We start from the raw sequence: 22,743 nt of genomic DNA on the forward strand, positions 1-22,743 counted from the left end.
TCCATTCCAGAAGCTGTATGAAACACTCTTACTGTAATATAAACTTTCTTGATGTTTTTTGTACTTATTCTCTCATTCGAACTACTTGTTATCTTTGTTTACCAAAACTATTGCTTAAACTAGCAAAAAGAAGTTGAAGCTGAATTGTGCAAGGGTCATGAGAAAGTAATGCACGTGTAAAAGTCCAAACTCATTTACACATTGTATGTAGACGATGAGCTTCAACATATTAAAAAGTCAAATTACGATTGATGTTGATTTCGATGAAAAATATGATGGTTTACTTGGATGGCATGATTGTAGTAACACTATCACTCACTTGTAAGAAAAATAGAAAGAGAAGATGATGTGATGAAGATTAGTCAAAACTTCCATGGGATCAGTTATCCAGTTTTCAGTTGAACATATACACAATGAGTTTTTTAATTCTTCTATGAACGATGTAAAAACGCGCCATCACAACCAGCACCAGAGTTGAAGGATCACCATCTTTATTGAGGCGGAGCCCAATTTCCGTGCTTAAAATCGTTGTAGAAGTTGGACTTTTTCGAAACAACAAAGAACACTGCAAGGAACAAAAAGGGTGGTGGACAAATAAAGAAATCAATTTGAATTCTCTTAACCGCATGAATCAAGAAATACAAATTATCTAGCCAAAAAATGGACAAACCGGGAATTCCAGGTATGATGATATTCGGACTTTTCAGGATGTCATGAAGTGTTCTCTTCTCATTCACCCGGATCCATTTGGGACCATTACCTGAAAATAATCATTGAAAGATTAACATTTCTAAAAATTTATAACATGGAAGGATACAACTTTTAAACTTGACATGTTTGTACACATATGCACAACTTATTTCATAACATGAAAGCAAGGGCAAATTAATGCCCTCAAAACCAAGTAGTACGGTCAGTTCTAATTTACTTCTTGCTTTCAATGAACAGTCAAAATAAAAAGTTTCTAAAGTCCATCCAGAAATACTTATCTCAAGATTTCACCTCCAACTCATGGGATTGGTTGGCCAGTTACTCAAAGTCACATCAGCAAAACTAGTGTGGGAACAAATAGCAACAAGGATTAACGACTTTGTTTTGGTAAAGTTAGAATTAAAATTTAGGGTTTGTTTCAAGTTCCTTTTTCTTTCATAAAGTAAATTTTTATTTGAATATTTCGTTAGGACTCGTGTGCGGTCTATTTACCCGAATCCTCATTGTCATTTTACACTAGTTAGGTCTAGTTCGATTATGGTTATCTAGATTCTTTGCCTATTGATTCTATATGGCAGCCAAAAGAGGACTCGAAAATTGATTCAATCATAGGTAGATCAAAATCTCTTCTATTTGAGTAATGATGCCTTTCCATTTCCATCCTCACTGCACAACAAGTTCCAGTTCACGATAAAGACAGTACAGAAGACAAAGTGGTTTGAGTGAGAATTATGTCAAAAGAATCGGAGTTTACTTTGTGTTTGTGCTTAGCTATAAGTGGAAACTCTTGCATAATGAGGATATAAATGGAATGACTCAATACCCAAGCAAGGAAATGACATGTAGAACAATTGATTTTAGAGTCGATTTTATTAAATAACAAATTACAATGGATACGGGGAACTTTTACTGTGTCTGCTGCCAGTAAAGTCTAGAGCTCCGATATATTAGGGGGTGAAATCATCTAGGTACATGCAAAAATGTAGAAACTTCATAAAGACCATTATTCTTCTTTACTTAATCACTACATATGCAGAAACTTGGTAAAACACTTATAACAGATGATTGGTAATGACTTCCACACAATTTGGTTAACCAAACTCACGCTCTTGAGCTCAGAAGATAGCACATGAATTTGCATAGTTATAGCTAGATTAATGTACTCAAGTATGAATATTCAGTTTTGACTCTATCGTGTTGTGTGTTGTTCCCGAGAATGGTAAGGCATTGGATTTAAAGGGTTATGAGAATCTAGAAACATACCGCTTGAAACAGAACTATGAGCAGCATCAGTTTCTTCAACACCAAACTTTTCCAGATGAGAAGCAGCTGTCCCTTCTAAGAGATAAGAAAGAATTTCTTTCTTGGACAAACAAACTCCAGAATCAGCCTGTTGAATCTAGATTTTAGCGTCCAGTGTATAAAAATGTGGAAGATACTTATGATGCTAATAATGATCCTCAAAGGATGTTAAAATGAGAAGAAGAAACTAAACTAGATCGAGTCAGTGCTAAAAGCTCCATTATAATATGTGATTGGTAGCCTTTTACAATGCTCATTTAATAACTCTAATTTCTCTTTAATATACTACAATAAAACATGTGGAACCTTCCATTTTTATTGGTATAAACATTACGCGCCAAACAATAAAAAAGCATACAGATGTAAGAATTAATGAAAAGAATGAAGGTTGCAAATATCTATACCTAAGTTTTCAGGATCACATAAATTTTACAAGAATGTTAATATCTGTATAGTGATCTTCCAACACAGCTTCTGACAGTATCATAAAGCCTCTGGTTAGGTTTTATCAGGTAACAAGTTGATCACATAGCAAACATCTGATAAAGATTCTGATGAAGATTGATTGGCATTTCCGGGTCCTAATACAAAAAATGTTTGCCAATACTTGGTATTTCCAAGCACAATCAATCACATTACAATCAGTACTCAACTTGTCACTTGCGTCAAGATATGGGCAGAATCACATGACAAATGCAAATCCTCTTACCCTGTAACTAGTTGGGTTTGGGCAGATCAGCATACAGTAAACCTCAACATAGTACAACTTGAAATTGGGGCTGAACTTGGTACGTACAATCTTAAGATTGGATGCATTAATAGAATGATAAGTACAAGTATCATAGTACTCTAAAGAAAAGTGAAAATGTTAAAAGAAGAAAAGAATAAGATCAAGAACATTCTCAAGGGTAAGCAGAAAGTACAGTATTGAACTTTTAGAGGCCTGAATTGTATTAAAGTAAGAGATCATATTGAATTTTTATATGGACTTCTCCCAAGCATGAAAATATAGAATCTTTTACAGTAAAACCTTTCAAATAACTAGGACTCCACCTAGTCAGTTAATAGCATAAAGTAAATTTGAAAAGCCGCCCACCACTTTAATGCTACGCATGTCATCAATAGACAACAGTACTCCTGATTCTAAAAACATCATAAACCTAAACTAAACAAATTCAGAGAAAACAAAGTCAAATTAAAATTGCTCGACTAGATGATTCCAGCGAAACAAGTATAAACAGGGACCAGGCTGGTGGAGTATCATTAATGAGGTAAACGAGCCACAGACTGCACATCCTATTTTGAAAATTTGCAACATTTCGCCCATGACCCACTTTTATAGTCATGTTCTAGGACATCCTCTGAGGCAAAACCCACCTTACCATCTACGATTAAACAATTTGCTCATCGTTTCAATTCATTTGCTCAAAACTTCTTATACCAAACTGTTGACAGCCAGGCCATGTGAGGGATATCCTATTTACATGAACTTCAGATCAATAGTGCACCCTCATGCGGTTATAACTTCAAATTGCAAGCATTGCAAGCTTAGTCATGCAGTAGAAACAGAGCGTTGAACAAGGAAAAGAATCCCCTTTTAGTTGCAAATTTGCCTATTTCCTAACAATTAGAGTAATACTTCCAAAATAGTTCTAAAGCAGGGGCAAAGTTGGGTACAATGTTACTTACTTTCCATGATTTTATTCTTTCTGCCAAGACCAAAGAACATAACTTAGAAGCAATAGATAGTCCTGATGCAATAGATATTTATTTACCTCATAGTACAACTCAATAGCATCACGAGTATATGCATTTTTTGTATCCCACGGCAATGGCGGACTACTCTCTGAGAACATGTTTGGAAGCTAAGGACCACAAAAAGGTGTGCTACAGCAAAACATTGACCAGAAACTATATTCATTTACACCAAATATTAATCAGAATACAATAATAGTGTAAGATGAAATAACAAAGCTTTTGGCAAGGATATCATATCAAGATGACCTGAAAACATGTCCATCTCACAGAAATCCTCAATGATGTCACTGGACATAACCTCTGCATAAAGAAGGAGAACAGGCCAATGAAGAATTTTGTTTTTGTCTAGCATTGGTTTTTTAATTCCAGTGAGCTCCTGATACATTGCCTTCCCAAATGTTATCCGTCTATCCTCAAAGGCAGAGACAAGATCCTGTATGATTTCAACTAGAAAGGTCACAAGCATGTCAAAGATTTGAGCAATCAAGTTTCACCAAACAGTGCCATAAGTTGGAACCTTAGCTGCTGCCACGGCCTTGGAAACTTCAGCTTCACGCTGTTGTTGTTCTGATAATTTTACATCTATTTGCTTAGCTAACTTCTTCAGTTCTTCATTGTCTGGAGACTGCTGAAGGCCTTTGTCACAATACGATTTTGCTTCATCCATCAGATTGAGTGACAATGCTGCTTTGACGGCCCTGTAAAGAGCCTAAATGTCAATAAAAAATGTTAGTAATTGAGTGGAAAGCTATACTCAATATGAAAAAACGAACATGAAAACACAACCTTAACATTTGTTGGAGAAAGTCTGATGGCCTCCTCAGCATCCTGCAGAGCCCGTCTGTAATTTCCCAAGAGCAGATTGACGTGGGCCCTATTGGAATAAAGAATGGAGCTCTCTGAATTGCTTAAGGCCTTCTGGTTAATGGCCCTTGTGTAGCAATCAATGGCGTCAGAATAGTGCTTCTTCCCCATTTTTACATACTCATTTCCCTTTTCCTGAAAAGACACAGAAAACCAAAATAAACTCTTTTTCATTTTATTCTTTGAATGTCCTGAGTTCATTTATCATTTAATTCAGCAGAAAAACTTAGAAAAGAAACATCAAGACTAACAACCAGTAAAACGTTTTATTTTTTTTAAAACAAAAAAATCTTTGTTTCCAGTTTCTTAATTTCTTCTGTACAGAATGCTCGAGCGTATCCAAAGACCGAGTCTTGAACAGAAAACGAACCAGAAGGAAAACGAAAAAGTTAAATTTCCATGCATGAACAACATCTCAAGCAAGAAAGCTGCTTGCAGCCAATAAAGCATCATAAAAGCTTAAGTGAATAATTTTTTCTTAGCGCAAACGAACATACAAAACAATCTAACAAGAACAAAATAGTGAACAAACTAGAAAAAAATAAAGTGAATGAAGAGATTGGAGTGAGGACCTTGAGTTCGATAGCAGCAGATTCTTTGAGAGCAGCTATAGCCTCAAGGTCAACAATTTCTTCGTTGGTTTTGGGCTCCGAACCAGCCTCCATCCATAGAGCCATGGTTTGAATTTGCAGTACGAGGGCACTTGGAGAAGAAAACTCAACAAAATTCAGTCCGATGTTTCTGGAAAATCCAGATACTGAATGAGAAACAGGCCTTGTTGATTTTGACCTGAAATCGCTGTCGAAGTGCGGACTTCGGGCCTTCGGCCCGTTACATTTGAACTAAACTTAATCAGAGTAGGGTTTAGTTTGCAACACACATTTAAGTTTGTTTCCTTTTGTATGTACGGTGACTAACTTTGTTTTAATAAAAAGATAATTCATTGAGTTTTTGATGTAATTATATATAATTTTTTTATAATTTAATATTTTTTTATATTTATTTCAATTTGACAATATATATTTATATTAATTAAAATTTATCGAATTTATTGATACTAATAAAAAATATTAAATAAAAATTCATATTTGTCTGTGATTTACTTATATATTATAGGTCAAGCATATTCTTATAAATCATCACATACTAATATATATGAAGAGTTATATCCTCACCCTTGTAATAACTCAATACTACGTTAATCGAGAGTAAATATAATTTTTTTTAATTTTTGCAAATATCAATAAATTCAGAAAATTTTGACCGATATTGGGATCTAGTAGTTAGATGGAACAAACATTAGGAATACTAGATGTAATTTCTCAAACTACGATCTAGTAGTTAGATGGAATAAACATTAGGAATGCTAGATGTAGTTTCTCAAACTACAGGAGTTTACGTGTAAATATGCCATTTTAGGATAGGACAGTGTAATTATCTTTTTTAAAAATAGAGTGAACCAACGATTGCTTAGCTCAGTTGTCAAGGCGGACGTCGTATCTATAAGTTCAATTCATTAATTCTCACTGGACGTATGAATATTCGTCTCTGTTAATATAAATAAGTTATTATAATTAGTATATATTCAATCTAATTTGAATTCATTGTAATATTGATTTATTGATCAAATCAATTTATTTTTTAATTTATTAATATTTCTCTAAAATTATGTGATCATTGTTTCTGTAAAAAAAAAAAAATAACAAACAAACAAACAATCAAAAGATATATAGTGATTAGAAGTTCAATAGGGTAAATTTAGTCCCTCACATTTGGTTTCGACTTTAAAATAGTTATTATTTTCAATTTATCAAATTAGCTCTCCAAATAGTATATTTTTCATATTATCCTTATAAAATATTTCTTTTATACAAAAAAAATGTGGTCCCTCACACATTAATTTAAAAAAATATAACCATTTTAGTTAAAAGAATTTACCATTTAGCAATTATTTATATTATAACTTAAACAATAAAATGTAAATATAATGATTGTGAATTTGAAATTTTCAAATAATAGAGGACTTGAATAAATAAATTAGAGAAAAAAAATTAAATAGTATGAAGAGTAAAAGTGTAATCCACATTTTTTAAAACATCTTATAATTAAAATTTCTGACATATTACAAAGTGTTTGATAAACTTTTTTAATAACTAATGAACTTATACGATTAAAAAATAAAATGTTAGAAATTTATAAACTTCTTTAATAAAAATAAAAAAAAAGTTACTTAAGCATTATTTTTAAGATTTTAACAAGTTTTTCTTCAAATTAAATATAAAATTACTGTTAGTAGTGTGTATATATATATATAATAAATTCAACGATCTTATACATTTTTATTCGGATACTTCAATAATTTATTTTTAACCTATAATTTAATATTTTATAATCTAAAAAAAATATTTCTTTAATATTTGAAACCATTAGAATTAATTATCTTAATAATAACTACTAATTGATAGACTAAAAAGTCCATGAAATTAGTAACAGTAAATCTCCAAAAGAATACAAAATATACAGATACACTCCTCTCTCTCTCACACACACACACACACTAGAATTAATACTTAATGAGTTGATTAATTAGACAATTAGCAAAATGCCCCATGAAATCAGTGACAGTAGTCATCAATCTCCCCAAGAAAACATGACAGAATCTCATCACCCTCTGCTTCATATATACACTGAACTGACAACAGCAAAGGAAGGCATATCTGGGCCTGATCATTACCAATGGAGCAGCTGCAAAACCACCTGAAAAGATTGATGGACGTCAGAAGACAAGCATTGAGTCCCCATGAAGTGAAGTGCTTGACAGAGCGCAGTAGCTGGAGGGCGTTAAGTTTCGTCGTGAGAATGGGATGATGCATGGGGACCTGAAACCTTCCAACAAAAGGGCCGAATTGATGATATGTGACTGTACGATCCGACCCTCTTTGAAACCAAAGTAACACATCTTCAATTGGCCGATTTTGTTGCTGGATGGCTTGAGGTCCCTATCCGTCATTCCATTCTCTTGAAGAAACTTGATGCCGTAACCTCTATGACTCATAATGTTTCGCCCTTCCAGAAATCAAATTTCGTCCCAAGAAATCATCAGATCAGATGTTGAATGACTTAGTTCCATCAAGAATGGATGATGATGAGTAGATGTTGTTGCCAAGAGAATGAAACGGGCCATGGCAGTTGTCAATGGCAGCAAAAGCTGTTCTTCCAAAAATGAAAAACTAATGAAGAAAATCAGCAACTCTTGTTGCATCGCTGGAAAGGATTTCTTGGTTTAATGGACGTCAGGTTGGATTATATAGGAGATGGTGGGATATTTAATTAATGTTAATAAATAGAGTTAGAGTCCGAGTAGGATATATAGTTTAGTCAATTCAGAATCAGAAATATGGTTTTTTCTGTTTTATTTTTTATCCCAACCATTTAGAAGAGTTGAAATCTCAGAAGAGTGAAGAAATTAGAAATGCAACAGAGTTATAACTAATTTTTGAGTTTGGTGCTGCATATATACATCAGAACACAACGGCTGCAAACTTGACTTCTTCTGCAACTGATATTTGAAAGTCTTAATCTAATCGCCGTCAGGAGACTGAGTCTAAGCATCCCTCACTGGTTGTTGTGCTCATCCAACGGTTGTTGCTAGGGAGGCAACTCATGCATCCTTGAATTCTAGGCGACTATGAAACACGTTCCTCCACTAACTGAAATGTCTCATCTTAAAAAAACATTAGTATATAATATAGAAATAAAATAAAAAAATAATTTAAAATTTATTTTAAGTATCAACTTCCTCCTACGTAGTTCCATCACAGGAAGACCTCCTGATGGCCCCGTGACAGTTCCGATTAGACCTGCATTTAAACAAGGCACACCAAATTAGAATTAACAACAATATATATGCTTTTATTTAAGAAAAAAGAAAGGGAAAGCTTACATATAAAATTACCTAATGGGCGAGTGAACTACATTGTCCAGCAGAGAGAGGGGTAATATGTTTCTTTATTAAAGGTTGGGGAGGCTCTTTGCTCTTTTTTTTTTTTTTTTTTTAGGAGTTTTTGCCATTTTTCAATATTTTAGGGGGATAATTTGAATTTATCCCGAAAAAATTATGGGTCGAAAAAATAATTTGAGTACTTAAGTTTTCAATTGAGAATCCTAAAAGATCCAAGGTTGTTTAACCTTTTTAATACTGGGGTTCTCATGGTTTGCCCCAACAACAACTACAACACTCAACTTGGCTTTGTGCTAAATTTCTTACCGCCCTTGTCAGAATTGGAACCAAAGTGTGGATTGTGTCAACTTGTGATAATTAAGTGTCTGTAAGATTGTAGTTAAATAAAAACAAATGAGAAAGTTCATACTCTCACTAATTTCTTTTTTCTTTTCTTTTTCCTCTCTACCTATGTTGAATATTATATTTAGATTATTTTGCACAGACATCTTAGTATGTTAACACATACTAGTAAAATACTTAAATTTCATAACAAAATCCATTGCTAGAAGGCCTTTTTCTTGTACTCCGACTGAAGTTTGTGTATTGCTCCAAATTCAAGAATCACATCCGCATCAAGAAAAAATAGTATCTTTTCAATGCATGAGAGCAAAATGATATTTAATCATTCAGTTTATTTCAGCATTAATGATCTTTCCTCCAAACACTATCCATTTTATCTTTTAGCTATTTTTCACTTTTTTTATAAGCAATACTTATTTTTTATTGTGATATAAGTTGTACCTTTTTCTACAAAAAAATTAATTTTGCCAACAAGAAGGGATTTGGTACATTATATGTTTTCTTTTTTCAAAATGGATTGTACTACATACAAAAAAAAGTGAATTCATTACAAAATTACCATTTTTCAAAGAAAGTGGAACATACAGTTGATTATCTTAACTATATGATTAAACAATGTAAGAAAGTAGTTGAGTGTTGGACGACTTGAACATTAGTAAAAAAACCCATTCATAGTTATAAACACACAATCTCGCAAACAAACTCATATTATCCATAACATTGATAAGCATTTGTGCAGATGTATTTGTACAAGAAATGTTTGAGGCTTCAATTGTCAGCCAAATGGTATGAGTGGTGCCTATTGCTAAACCAGAAAAAGTAAGGATCGAATTCCTTGAACCAGCCGTGATTCAAAGCAGCTTCTGCTGTTATTCTCTTATCTGGATCATACTCCAAAAGCTTTTTCAGCAGATCAAATCCATGTTCCGTAAGCAATGGAGCTCCTGAATTGGCTGCAGCTGTAAGAAACTTGCTTATAAACAGATTGTCGTCCGCTTTGCCACGCCCAAGATACGTGTATATCTTGCTTCTCTGCTCAACATCACACTTCTCTTTGAAAAGCACCTCCTTCAACAGCAATTCTGCCATTATACAACCAACTGACCACATGTCGATTGCGGTTGAATACGTCTCCGCTCCAGCAAGGATTTCTGGGGCTCTATACCAACGAGTTACAACACGAGGAGTGTAGCATCCCCATTCTCTTTCGAATTGCCGAGACAGACCAAAGTCGCATATCTTCACTTCACCCTTTTTGTTGATCAGAATGTTTGATGGCTTCAAGTCCCTATGCATCACTCCATTGTCGTGCAGAAATTTGACGCCCTCCAGCAACTGCTTCATCATGCACTTCACTTCGTTTGGACGCAACGGCTGTCTCCTGACGTCCATGAATCTTTTCAGGTCGCTTTCCACGTGCTCCATTACGACGAAAACACGATCCCAATCATCTAGAACCACTTCTTTGAATTCCACAACCGCAGGATGCTGAGGAAGAGCCTTGAGAATGCCGATTTCCCTCAAGGTTGTCGTAGACAATCCGCAACACTCCTCCTTCATGGCCACGATTTCGCCTGTTCTCTTGTCACATGCTTTATACACAACGCCGTAAGACCCATGACTGATCACGTTCATATACTGGTAATTATTCGCTTTGCCAAAAATCAAATTCCTCCGCAGGAAATGATTAGGCTGAGACTGAGAATCATTGGGTGAGAACAAGAATGGGTGATGATCATTCTTGTGGCCAAGAAAATTAAGAAGCCCAGCCTCGGCCATGGAAACACAATTTACAGAGAGGTGAAACAATACGCAGAGTAAGCCAGAAGCTGTAGGAAATCTTGAAAGGAAGAGGTTTGTATTTGTTGTTTCTTGTTTTGCAGGGACCTTTATATAGTAAGGTTGGTTAATTAAATGTAAATAGGAATAGGAGATGGTCGGATATTTAATTAATGTTAATAAATAGAGTTAGAGTGGGAGAAGGACATCTAGTTTAGTTCATTCAGAATCAGAAATATCGTTTTTTCTGTTTTATCTTTTATCCCCACCATTTAGAAGTGTTGAAATCTCAGAAGAGTGAAGAAATTAGAAATGCTGCAGATTTATAACTCTCATTTGTAAAGGATGTCTCTGTTAGTCTAAGTGCGTCTTCTAGTCAGGTAGGAGTTTTAACTGATTTTTGAGTTTGGTGCTGTATATATACATCACTACACAACTGCTGCAAACTTGACTTCTTCTGCAACTGATATTTGAAAGTCTTAGATGGAAATTGCATTCTTTCTCTTCTTGTTCTTGAAATCTTGACAAAGAGTAGTCTAATAATTTACTACGGGTGCTTGGACCGGGGTCTGAATGTTTGTACGAAAGATAATCATGCATCTCCTGAATGTTTTGAGTAATCCCAAGGAAAACGCTTGGGCAATTGGGTGAGTGGGGTTTCGTCTCATTGCTAGAAATTTGTGAAGAAGGGACGCCAAATTCACAGGCTTGCTAAAGAGAATTTTTGTAGGATTGCATAATTCGGGTACTGCACTGGCGCAAGAGAATTTTCAGGCATGCTCATGAATTATGTTAGAAATCAAAGAATTTTCAGGAAGTTTCTGTTACACTTGATCTGGCCAGTTTTGAGGTAATACTCGGGTACATATATGATGTATTATTTTTTGGCAGATGGCAGAGTGAATCCTCGGCTACATTTTTCTGAGGTTGGGTCGCAAAATACTTGAACTAATTTCAGGGGTAAAGATACAACCCAGATTCAGAGTCGGCCCTTGAATTTCTTGCCAAAACACTGCCAGTGGGCTGTGGTGACATTAGGCTCCAAAGGCTGCAACGCGAAACACGGAAAAGGGGTATGTTCTATGTGCCGTGTCTTCCACTTGATGTTTTAGTTCCAACTCTAACCACCAAAGTGGAAACAAGAAGCATCAAATGAACATCACAAGGGCAATGCGTAATGTCAGACAAACCAAAATCATCATATGACATCTCTACTAATGTATATAATTTTCCAAAGTTCTATGGGCGACGTTGGCGAGGAGGAGGCTCTGCCAAAAGTTCTATTAGCACTCATGAAATATGCTGGAAATTGGAGAATTTTCTGGAAGGAAGAAGGGAACAATTTCTGCAGTTCAACTCTTGCATCCATTTGTGCAAAATCTTGATAAGTATTTGGTGTCCATATTAGCAGCAGTCATGCCTTCTAAGAAATGGTGGTGGCCTGTGCACCTGGTTATTTGCAGAATCTCGTCGAGTCGGCTTTAGGTTGTGCAACAGCAGAAGAGGTGACCGAGTTCGGATACTGTTGTATCTGTATGCACAGTAATCGTCTATATTTTTTTCTTTATATGTTTTATATTTATACAGTTTAGTTTTCAGTTGCCATATCTTATGTTTTTTTATCAAAGATGCAATAAACTTTGTTACTGAGATATGATGATCTCTTTATATATATTGGGATAAGTTGCGAAGGATTTGGTACCAATTTTCTGGTTAAAATGGCAGATTGCTGTGTTGGAGATGGTCTATGATAGGTAGGGCTTTAGCATATGCATTTGTTTTGAAGTAAAATTTATATCAGTGATCAAGTTTTGTTATTAATATCACTTTGTTATGAAGTAATTACAAATAACTCAATTCACTATAATAAAATATAGCTTATCATTATGATTAATTACTATAGTTAAAAGTAAAATTCGTGACGACACTAATTAATTATGGCTAAGCAATGGGTATTAGCAGTTGTTTCTACAAGAAAGACAAAATATTTGCTACTGCTAGAAATTATGGCAAATACTTTAGTAATAGATAAAATCACAGCGAATGTTGATTAATTTTGGTACTTAAACAATTAGAGGCGACAATTTTGGATCTCAAGTTGTTAACTTTTTTTACGTATTTGCTCATGTAACTATGGGTCATTAGGATAAAAATAAAAAGGACCAAATGTAAGATGTTTAGGACTAAATTCATCAAAAGAAGGATTGTATGTATAAATAGAGTAAGTTATAAAACCAAAAATGCTAATAACTTAAAGTTATAGGACCAAAAATATAAATTTACCTTCAAAAACTAAAATTTTGGGAAGAAGGATACAAATAGGCTTTAATTAGTTGATATATACATATATCAAAATGCATGGACATTATATCGATGATGTCTTAACCTAGTGGTTAAGGTTGAAAATCCATAATAAGTTTGAGTTATGAGTTTGAGTCCCATATAATGTGTCTTACCCTAATGGTTAAAATTGAAATCCTATGAACTTGTTCTCGTTTTATCACTACAAAAAATACGTATAATTGCTTCATGTTTTTTAAGAAACTTTATTGTTTGATTTTGACATAAATTAAAAAATTCACATTTTTTTTTCAAACTTACTATATTGCATGGGTAAGATCCGGATCATATCCAATTGTTTTGAGTATAACATGGGTGAGATTTAATGAGGATTCTACGAGTTAGGTTTGTGAGGGCACATTATTAGTAAACATTACAGATATTTATTGGATGGCTTAAATGCATTTTTTAACCTCTAATTCAAGTCATTTGATATTTTCATTCTTTAACTTTTTAGAGCAGTATTTTTGTCTAACATATTTTAACTTTCGTCACTTTAGTCATTTTCTCGTTGAAAAAATATATGTGCCTCTGACATGATATTTCAAAATTGAAGCTTTTATTCATATTGGTCAATTTCTACTAATATTTTTATCTTTTAACTTTTTGGGGTAGCATTTTGGTTCTAAATCCTTTAAATTTTTGCTATTTTAGTCATTTATTCTCCGGAGTTCACCCTTCTCATCAGTGGAGTTAAACCCCGATAAAAAAAAAAGACTAAAATTACAACAGTTAAAAAGATATAGGACTAAAATGCTATATTCTAAAAAATAAAACGGTAAAAACATTAAATAATCCAAGTCCGGGCACTAAAAATACATTTAACTTTTAATGGATATGGGTGTAGAGCATGTAGGGTGATATATACCAACCCATTGATATGCCTAAAATTAAGAATGACATTAGTACTAGTGATCGGACAATATCTATAAATCATGTGTGAAATTACGGGCGAGCCCTTGTGATACAACATAGTTGTCTATTGACTAGAGTATGCCTAACATGTAACAAGAACAATTCAATGTATGTACAGCACATATGAATGCAACAACTCACTCTAAATCCAAACACTCCCAATCTCCTGGTCATATGCTGCTATTCCATCAATTTATTTCTCTCTACTTCTCTACTGCTGCTGTCTTCCAACTTATTACAATTAATGAAGTGTATTAAATTCTGAACCTACCTTTCCTCTATGACTATAGAAACTATGCACCATGTTTCCCTTCAAATCTTCTCTCTCTCTCTCTCTCTCTCTCTCTCTCTCTCTCTGTATGTATGTATGTATATATACATATATATATATATATATATACCATAATAAACTACTCAGTACCATTACACCTTCCTCCTACTAGCTGTTTTTTGCATTCATTCACTCTCTTGCAAACCATTAATAAAGAAGACAACTGGAGAGACCAGCCCTTCACAATTCACCTGTAATGGCTACTTCAGTTGACAAAACTTACCATATCCCATCTTCCAAATCTCAAAAACTCTTCATTTTAACCCAAATTCCCCTTAGGATTTTGGCTGCTGCAGTAACTCTTGCTGCTACCTCGATTACGCTCACCAACAAGCAAACCGCGGTCATTTACGGCATCCAGATCGATGCCCGATACAGCTACTCCCCGGCTCTCAAGTAAGCTCTTTTTCATTACTTTTTCTCCTGTCATCATGCTTGGGTTTCATGAATTAATCCCTTCTCTTTCTTGTATGTATGATTTTCAGGTTCTTTGCATACGCAAATCTCATCGCATGCGCCTTCACTGTCCTGTTACTGTTTCTTGCCCTTATCCTAAGGAACAAGGCAGTTGATTCAACATACTACTTCTACATGTTCCTCCATGATTTGGTACGTTAAACCCGTGTTCACACACACACCCACACACACATTGACACACATATGTATATTGCTATAGGCACCTCCCATATCCGTTGCAAACGAGGAGCTCTAACCCCCCCAAAAAGGGGTACCGAGAGTCCAAATTCGCATCATATATATTCACATTATGATCCATCGTGATGGTAAGTTGAGAAGACTTTGTTGGACAGGTTATGACGATCTTGTTGATGGCTGGATGCGCTGCGGCAACGGCAGTGGGCTATGTGGGGAAGTATGGCGACAGGCATGCGGGTTGGATGGCAGTCTGTGGATATTTTGCGGAATTCTGCAACAGGGGCACAGCTGCTTCATCGCTGTCTTATTTTGGGTTTCTTTTCTATTTCATTCTCACTATCGTCTCTGCTAACAGGTCCCGCCAAATCCAAGTTTGATGAAATTATCTCAAGAGTATGTAAAAGTAAGATACATGTCTTTAAACCATATAATTTCCATGTTTATGCTTTAATTGTGTTTGCTAATCATGTGAACAATTTTTCCTCTAGATTTTATATCGTTTCTTATGGAGAGAAAGATGTTTTCTAAATGGTTGCAAGGTTCTGATTGATGATTTTTTTTTTTTTTTTTGAATTCTTGGTAGTATGTACATTCAGTACAAGAAAATAGCTGAATAGTAATGAAAAAAAAAAATAGCGTTGAATTAATTAGCAAGAAACATTCTCTTTGTTAGTTTACATTATTTATTACAAAAAATTTACTTGCTAATACATTTAGGAACGAAAATTTACTTACTAAATAGCATTAATTTTTTTTGCAGTTATCGAGCAATACAATTATTTTCTTGTAGTGATTCGATATAAAATCCATCCCCAAACACAGCAGTCTTCCATTTCACAAGAAAATTGGGACCAATTCCTTTCCAACTTGTCCCAATATAAAGAAATCATCATATCTCAGTAACAAAACTGAGGAGAACAAATAATCCACTGCTTCATCTTAAATTATTGATCCAAAAACCAAAGGGCCATAAGAGGACCATCCGAATACAATTCTGAGTTCACAAAAACACATCAAAGATAGAAATGAAGTGATCAACGCACAAACAACTCAAAGAATCTGCTAAAATTTTCAGCCAATTATTAGAGACTAAGAATCCAACCAATCTTCCCCCATCTTGTGTGCAACTTTTCAGAACGTCGAGGAATTCAGAAAAGCAGAGCACTATGAAATGTATAAGATCAAAACAACCGTAACATCGATTACTAATGTGACACATTCAAAGAATTGAACTTCTCTAGCAATGAAGACTATGCATTCAAGGTATACAGTACTACATACAGCAAAGCATGAGCTGAAGCTCAGGACATTTCACTAAGTTTATTGCATCTTTGACAAGAAACATAAGATATGGCAACTGAAAACTAAACTGAATAAAAATAAAACATATAAAGAAATTCAAGGGCCGACTCTGAATCTGCGTTGATTCTTTACCCCAGAAATTAGTTAGTCACAGTTAATATGGATTAGCTTAAGCATTTCGCAACCCAACCTCAGAAGAATGTAGCCGAGGATTCACATCTGCCATCTGCCAAAAAATAATACATCATATATGAAGCCGAGTATTTCAAAACTGGCCAGATCAAGTGAAACAGAAACTCCCTGTTGCTTGGCAATTTTAGTGGTTGCCTGAATAACTTATATATTGGATATTGCATATCTCAACACTAGCCACTGTACATATTACCATGAACAGAGTTTATCAGATTGGCAAGAAGAAAGAATCAAAAGCCAATTTTGTGGTTCCATGCATCTCATTTCACCCAACAACTTTCTTGTTTTATTGTTGTAGGCGAAATCAATCAATGCATCTGCCGCTCACTCCTAGAACAGCACAGATCCACAATCCATCAACACGCTGATGAGGACACTGTTTACGACAAGAAACTCAGCAAAATTTGGCATGAGGACAATGATTTCACCATCTGAACAGCCACCTTAAGATTTGAGCAGTCGGAGCACAATCCCTTGTGACTAGCAGTTTCAGATCATCATCTCCAGACACCAAACTGAGAAAAAAAAATGGTTCTGAATACAATCTTTCATCAGTTTTAGACCATAATTAGCCACATTTACTTCTCTACCACAGCTTATACACAATGTGGAAACTGGAAACTAAAGAGAATAGATATAAGAAATTCAGACAAATAACCCGATCACCTCTTCTGATGTTGCTCGACTTAATGCCCAACAACGACTCCCCATAGCTTGTCACATTCGAGACAGTCGAGCAGCTTGGAATGCACAACCGGTGCTAATACGAACACCAAAAACTTCTTATCCAATATCTGCGTTAATGGAACTACAGAATTATTCCATTTCTTTCCATCCTGAAAATTCTTTGATTTCTAACATAATTCATGAGCATGCCTGAAAATTCTCTTGCGCCAGTGCAGTACCCAAATTACGCAAAATCCTCAAAAATTTCTCTTTAGTAAGCCTGCGAATTTGACGTCCCTTCTTCACAAATTTCTAGCAATGAGACGAAACCCCACTCACCCAATTGCCCAAGCGTTTTCCTTGGGATTATTCAAAACTTTCAGGATGATGCATGATTTTCTTTAGACACTCAGACCCCAGTTCAAGTACCCGTAGTTAATTATTAGACTACTCTTTGTCAAGATTTCAAGAACAAGAAGAGAAAGAATGGAATTTCAATCTAAGACTTTCAAATATCAGTTGCAGAAGAAGTCAAGTTTGCAGCCGTTGTGTAGTGATGTATATATACAGCACCAAACTCAAAAATCAGTTAAAACTCCTACCTGACTAAAAGACGCACTTAGACTAACAGAGACGTCCTTTACAAATGAGAGTTATAACTCTGCAGCATTTCTAATTTCTTCACTCTTCTGAGATTTCAACTCTTCTAAATGGTGGGGTTAAAAAATAATACAGAAAAAACGATATCTCTTATTCTGAATTAACTAAACTAGATATGACTCTAACTCTACTTTTTAACATTAATTAAATATCCGACCATCTCCTATTCCTATTTACATTTAATTAACCAACCTTACTATATAAAGGTCCCTGCAAAACAAGAAACAACAAATACAAACCTCTTCCTTTCAAGATTTCCTACAGCTTCTGGCTTACTCTGCGTATTGTTTCACCTCTCTGTAAATTGTGTTTCCATGGCCGAGGCTGGGCTTCTTAATTTTCTTGGCCACAAGAATGATCATCACCCATTCTTGTTCTCACCCAATGATTCTCAGTCTCATCCTAATCATTTCCTGCGGATGAATTTGATTTTTGGCAAAGCGAATAATTACGAGTATATGAACGTGATCAGTCAGGGGTCTTACGGCGTTGTGTACAGAGCATGTGACAAGAGAACAGGTGAAATCGTGGCCATGAAGGAGGAGTGTTGCGGATTGTCTACGACAACCTTGAGGGAAATCGGCATTCTAAAGGCTCTTCCTCAGCATCCTGCGGTTGTGGAATTCAAAGAAGTGGTTCTAGATGATTGGGATAGTGTTTTCGTCGTAATGGAGCACGTGGAAAGCGACCTGAAAAGATTCATGGACGTCAGGAGACAGCCGTTGCGTCCAAACGAAGTGAAGTGCATGATGAAGCAGTTGCTGGAGGGCGTGAAATTTCTGCACGACAATGGAGTGATGCATAGGGACTTGAAGCCATCAAACATTCTGATCAACAAAAAGGGTGAAGTGAAGATTTGCGACTTTGGTCTGTCTCGCCAATTCGAAAGAGAATCGGGATCCTACACTCCTCGTGTTGTAACTCTTTGGTATAGAGCCCCAGAAATCCTTGCTGGAGCGGAGACGTATTCTACCGCAATCGACATGTGGTCAGTTGGTTGTATAATGGCAGAATTGCTGTTGAAGGAGGTGCTTTTCAAAGGGAAGTGTGATCGTGAGCAGAGAACCAAGATATACACGTTACTTGGCCGTGGCAAAGCGGACGATAATGTGTTTACAGGGAAGTTTCTTGCAGCTGCAGCCAATTCAGGAGCTCCATTGCTTTCGGAACTTGGATTTGATCTGCTGAAAAAGCTTTTGGAGTATGATCCAGATAAGAGAATAACGGCACAAGCTGCTTTGAATCACGGCTGGTTCAAGGAATTCGATCCTTTGCTTTCCTGGTTTAGCACAAGGCACCAGTGCCATTTTTAGACAATAGTTTTACTGATAGGATTTTATGAACAATTGAAGCCTCAAAAATTTCTTGTACAAATACATCTGCAGAAATGGTTATCAATGTTATGGATAATATGAGTTTGTTGCAGTCCCAAATTAAATCTGCCGTTTCTTTGCTTTGCCTTTTGTTCTTTCGTCACTGATGACTATTAAATGTTGGACTATTATGAATACTAAGATAATCTTGGTGTTGGTTGACTATGTCTCAACACTCAACTAATTTCTAATCATACAGTTGAGATATTCAACTGCATGTCCCTTCCTATTAATGTATTGTTCAAGTGCCCAAAAAAAGTGTAATTTTGTTATGAATTTATATTTTTTAGCGCAAAATGCATCCCGCCCTCGTGTTATTCAAAAGTGCCATTCAACTTTGTTGATTCAACCATATATGAAAGGTGTTCGTGTTTTAAACTTTTCCACCCTCTCTGCTCTAGTTAATGAAGCATCCAACCTTTAAGGCGGGAAAACGACAGTTTTTTTCCCTCCAATGCTGTCTCCGTTAGCTCTAACGCAAAAAGTTGCAACAGAGATTAAAGTTGTTAAAAAAAATATTAGTTTAGGGACCAATATTATCAAAGTCAATAATTTGGGGACTAAAATTGTATAAATAGTTAAGTAAAAGGACCAAAAATCGCAATTGAAAGAGGGACTTTTTTTTTACTTCTATTTTCAAATATTTTTATTTAAACTTTTTCTTTTTTTAAAATATTTTTGTACATTTGTTTTTTATATGATCAGTAATATTATTTTTTAGAGTTATCTTGTACTGATCTTTTTATATAGTTTATTGAATTTACCTAAATAAAAATATTTTTTAATTATTTTTATCGAATCATTAAATTTTCTAGCACTATAAAAAATATTTTATTTCGAGGAAAAATTTAAAATAAGAAGTGAAGTAAATTTATTATTTATAGATTAATTCATATGGCTGTAGAAATAATTAATATATAAGGCTATTTTCGTTCATTTAGATAAAAATATCAAAACCAAGAAAGTATTTGAAGATTTTAATAGTCAAGGGGTGAGTTTTACCCTTTATTTCATTATATCATACATTCAAGTAATCAGTTAATTTAATAAATTCTTTTATTGGCAAACATACTTGATTCGGATAAATATTACTTTTGATCCTTTAACTATACCACTTGTTTAGATTTGGTCCATTATATTACCCCTCATCAGACTTAGTTCCTCAAGATTAAATATTTCATCAATTTTAATCCCTTCTTTATCCATCGGTTAGTTTTAATTGATTTGTATAAATATCCTCTACTGTCAGAAGCATTCAAAACCGAGCCCTTGTTTGAAGGAGTTGGTCGACTCACCAGTCCACCAAACACTACACTTGATTATTTTACAAAATGAGATGTTACTTATATATATCTGTAAAATAAAAAAATATGTTAAAAGAATCTCAAAAATCATGTCGAAAAATTTCAAAATCAACCAACATCAATTATTCTACTAACCATCTTAAAATTTCTATGAATTTCTTATATCCTAATATTAAAAAGTAAAAATATAATCAACCAAAATAACACAAAAATCAAATATATTACAAATCACCACAATAAAAATACATTAAAAGAAAAGACATAATTTATCTAAAAAGAGTCCACAAGTTCTTCTTATACACCCACTCTTTGATTGTCTTAACATATTTATCTAATTATATAATATATATATATATATATATAAATTACAAGCACCTCAGTAACTATATATTATAATTAACTACTTTATAGAGTTAATATATTATATATTAAAAACAAGAGCAACATTACAGTTTAAAATGGTTATAATATTTAATATCTGAATAATAATGCACCTCCACCACCTTAAGTTTTCAAAATAAAATGATCGATCGCAAATTTTAGACCGCAGGGATTAGATAATATTTATATTTATCTAATTACAATAAAAAAAAATTAGTGTTGATATATATATATATTCAACTTTAAGAGCTCAATTTCATTGGAGATTCAATTGAATGGTAACACAAATGAGAGGGAGCGCATGAATTTACAGACTTATTTTTAATGGATTTTGCGGACAGACATTGAATAGTCGTTATAATATAGCTATTGAAATATAGCCGCTACAAGATTTTTGAATGATTTTTGGCACATAATTTGGGACGACATTATTTAGCTATTATAAATTAATTGTTGAAATTAGCACGAAATAATACCGTCCAAATCTCTGTCTCAAAATGATAATTTGGAACTGCCTTTCGAACTACCAACCACAAGAAATTTGGGTCCTCTTTAGACCATCCAAAATAAAAATTAAGTCATCAAAAAATGTGTCCGAACTTTTGGACCGAGGTTCGACCATCTCAAAATCAGTCAAATAATTAATCGACAAAATATTTAGACCAAATTTTGTATACTATTGAAAGAATTGGTATGGCTTGAAGACATGGTGGAAGCGTAAAAATCAAAGACTTAAACACAAAAACACATGTGAAAATGTGGCTACGAATTAAATGAAGAAGGACATGGAATTTAACCATGAAATTTATACCTTCTTCTTTTACTTAAATCGGGTATATGTGTTGATTCTAGCCTCTAAATTTCAATCATTTACTAAAAAATTTATTGTAAAACCCCTCTGAAAATGATCCGCACCATATCAAAAAGTGAATCCTAATCATCTACTAAGTAGAAGGAAATCAACAGAAGAAACTAAATCCAAAACATACTATCAATTAGTGTTTTCGAATTTAGGCTTTGTTCTTAACCAACTTATCCACACATAGTGCACAATACAGATTTTTCTTCTCTCTCCCTCTCAAAACAGATTCTGCTCTTTATTTTTCTTCATCTTCCCCTCCCAGAAAAAAATATATATATATAAAAGAAGCTTTTTCTCTCCATTTTTCTTTTAAGAAACAAAAGAAAGCTCATAGATTTATCAGTTGTATTCACACACTGTTGATATGGAATATTCTATAATTAGTTGAATGATATCTTTTATATCATCATTAGCTGATTTATAGGCGTGTAATTATGAAATATCAGATCCCTAAGATTTTAATTAACATTCTTTTCTCTCTTCTCTAGTTTGGTGTTCCCTTGACAACTATATATATAAACATGTACTCCTTTGATTTATAAGACACAATACATAGAAGAATACCTTCTTTCATAGTGTGTTTCTCTAGTTAATTTCATGGTACTGGAGCGAGTTTAAAATCCTGACAGAAAATCAGTCCACCACACCACTCCGCCATCCTAATTTTGATCTAAATCTTGACTTGATTCACCTCATTTCTGATGGATGAGAAAGCAGCAACTTCCAGCGCTAAGAAAATGTTGGAGATGTCGTCGCCGTATTTCTTACACCCATCTGATAGTCTTAGGGCAATCATCACCACGTGTATGTTGAATGACGATAATTACGACATGTGAGAGAAGGCGATGACGAATGCCTTGCGAGCAAAGAACAAGCTACGATTTATTGATGGAAGTTTAATGAAACCAGATCCGAATACTCCCAAGGCGAGCGTATGGATTGCTTGTAACTCTATGTATATCTTGGATTTTTAAATCTATAGAAAAAGTCTATTCAACCCAGCATAGCATATGAGGAGACCACTAAGCGGGTTTAGGATGACCTAT

At 34.3% G+C, this 22,743-nt stretch overlaps 4 protein-coding genes across 5 annotated transcripts; 2 read left to right on the forward strand and 2 right to left on the reverse strand.

Moving 5' to 3' along the window:
- On the reverse strand, positions 332 to 5,499 carry LOC105158167 (tetratricopeptide repeat protein 4 homolog). Of its 2 annotated transcripts, XM_011074815.2 has the most exons (8): positions 5,208 to 5,496; positions 4,558 to 4,770; positions 4,289 to 4,480; positions 4,004 to 4,204; positions 3,789 to 3,869; positions 1,975 to 2,101; positions 671 to 760; positions 332 to 565 (listed from the first exon to the last, which is right to left on the reverse strand). In XM_011074815.2, exons 1-8 carry the CDS (start codon positions 5,310 to 5,312, stop codon positions 492 to 494), a joined length of 1,083 nt encoding a protein of 360 aa, XP_011073117.1. In that variant the 5' UTR covers positions 5,313 to 5,496; the 3' UTR covers positions 332 to 491. The 2 variants fall into 2 exon arrangements, 1 of the variants encoding a protein (XP_011073117.1); XR_002286698.1 differs by lacking the exon at positions 332 to 565 and having other exon boundaries at positions 3,789 to 3,924; positions 4,018 to 4,204; positions 5,208 to 5,499.
- Positions 9,683 to 11,597, reverse strand: LOC105158494 (cyclin-dependent kinase G-1-like). Its single transcript, XM_011075278.2, has one exon. The coding sequence runs from the start codon at positions 10,715 to 10,717 to the stop codon at positions 9,707 to 9,709; it is 1,011 nt and encodes a 336-aa protein (XP_011073580.1). The 5' UTR covers positions 10,718 to 11,597; the 3' UTR covers positions 9,683 to 9,706.
- On the forward strand, positions 14,390 to 15,486 carry LOC105158168 (CASP-like protein 1F1). Its single transcript, XM_011074817.2, has 3 exons — positions 14,390 to 14,699; positions 14,789 to 14,912; positions 15,113 to 15,486. Exons 1-3 carry the CDS (start codon positions 14,500 to 14,502, stop codon positions 15,332 to 15,334), a joined length of 546 nt encoding a protein of 181 aa, XP_011073119.1. The 5' UTR covers positions 14,390 to 14,499; the 3' UTR covers positions 15,335 to 15,486.
- LOC105158495 (cyclin-dependent kinase G-2-like) lies at positions 18,092 to 19,090 on the forward strand. The gene has a single exon (XM_011075279.1). The coding sequence runs from the start codon at positions 18,092 to 18,094 to the stop codon at positions 19,088 to 19,090; it is 999 nt and encodes a 332-aa protein (XP_011073581.1).

The sequence above is a fragment of the Sesamum indicum genome, linkage group LG3 (assembly GCF_000512975.1).
Source record: "Sesamum indicum cultivar Zhongzhi No. 13 linkage group LG3, S_indicum_v1.0, whole genome shotgun sequence".
NCBI classification, from domain to species: Eukaryota; Viridiplantae; Streptophyta; class Magnoliopsida; order Lamiales; family Pedaliaceae; genus Sesamum; species Sesamum indicum.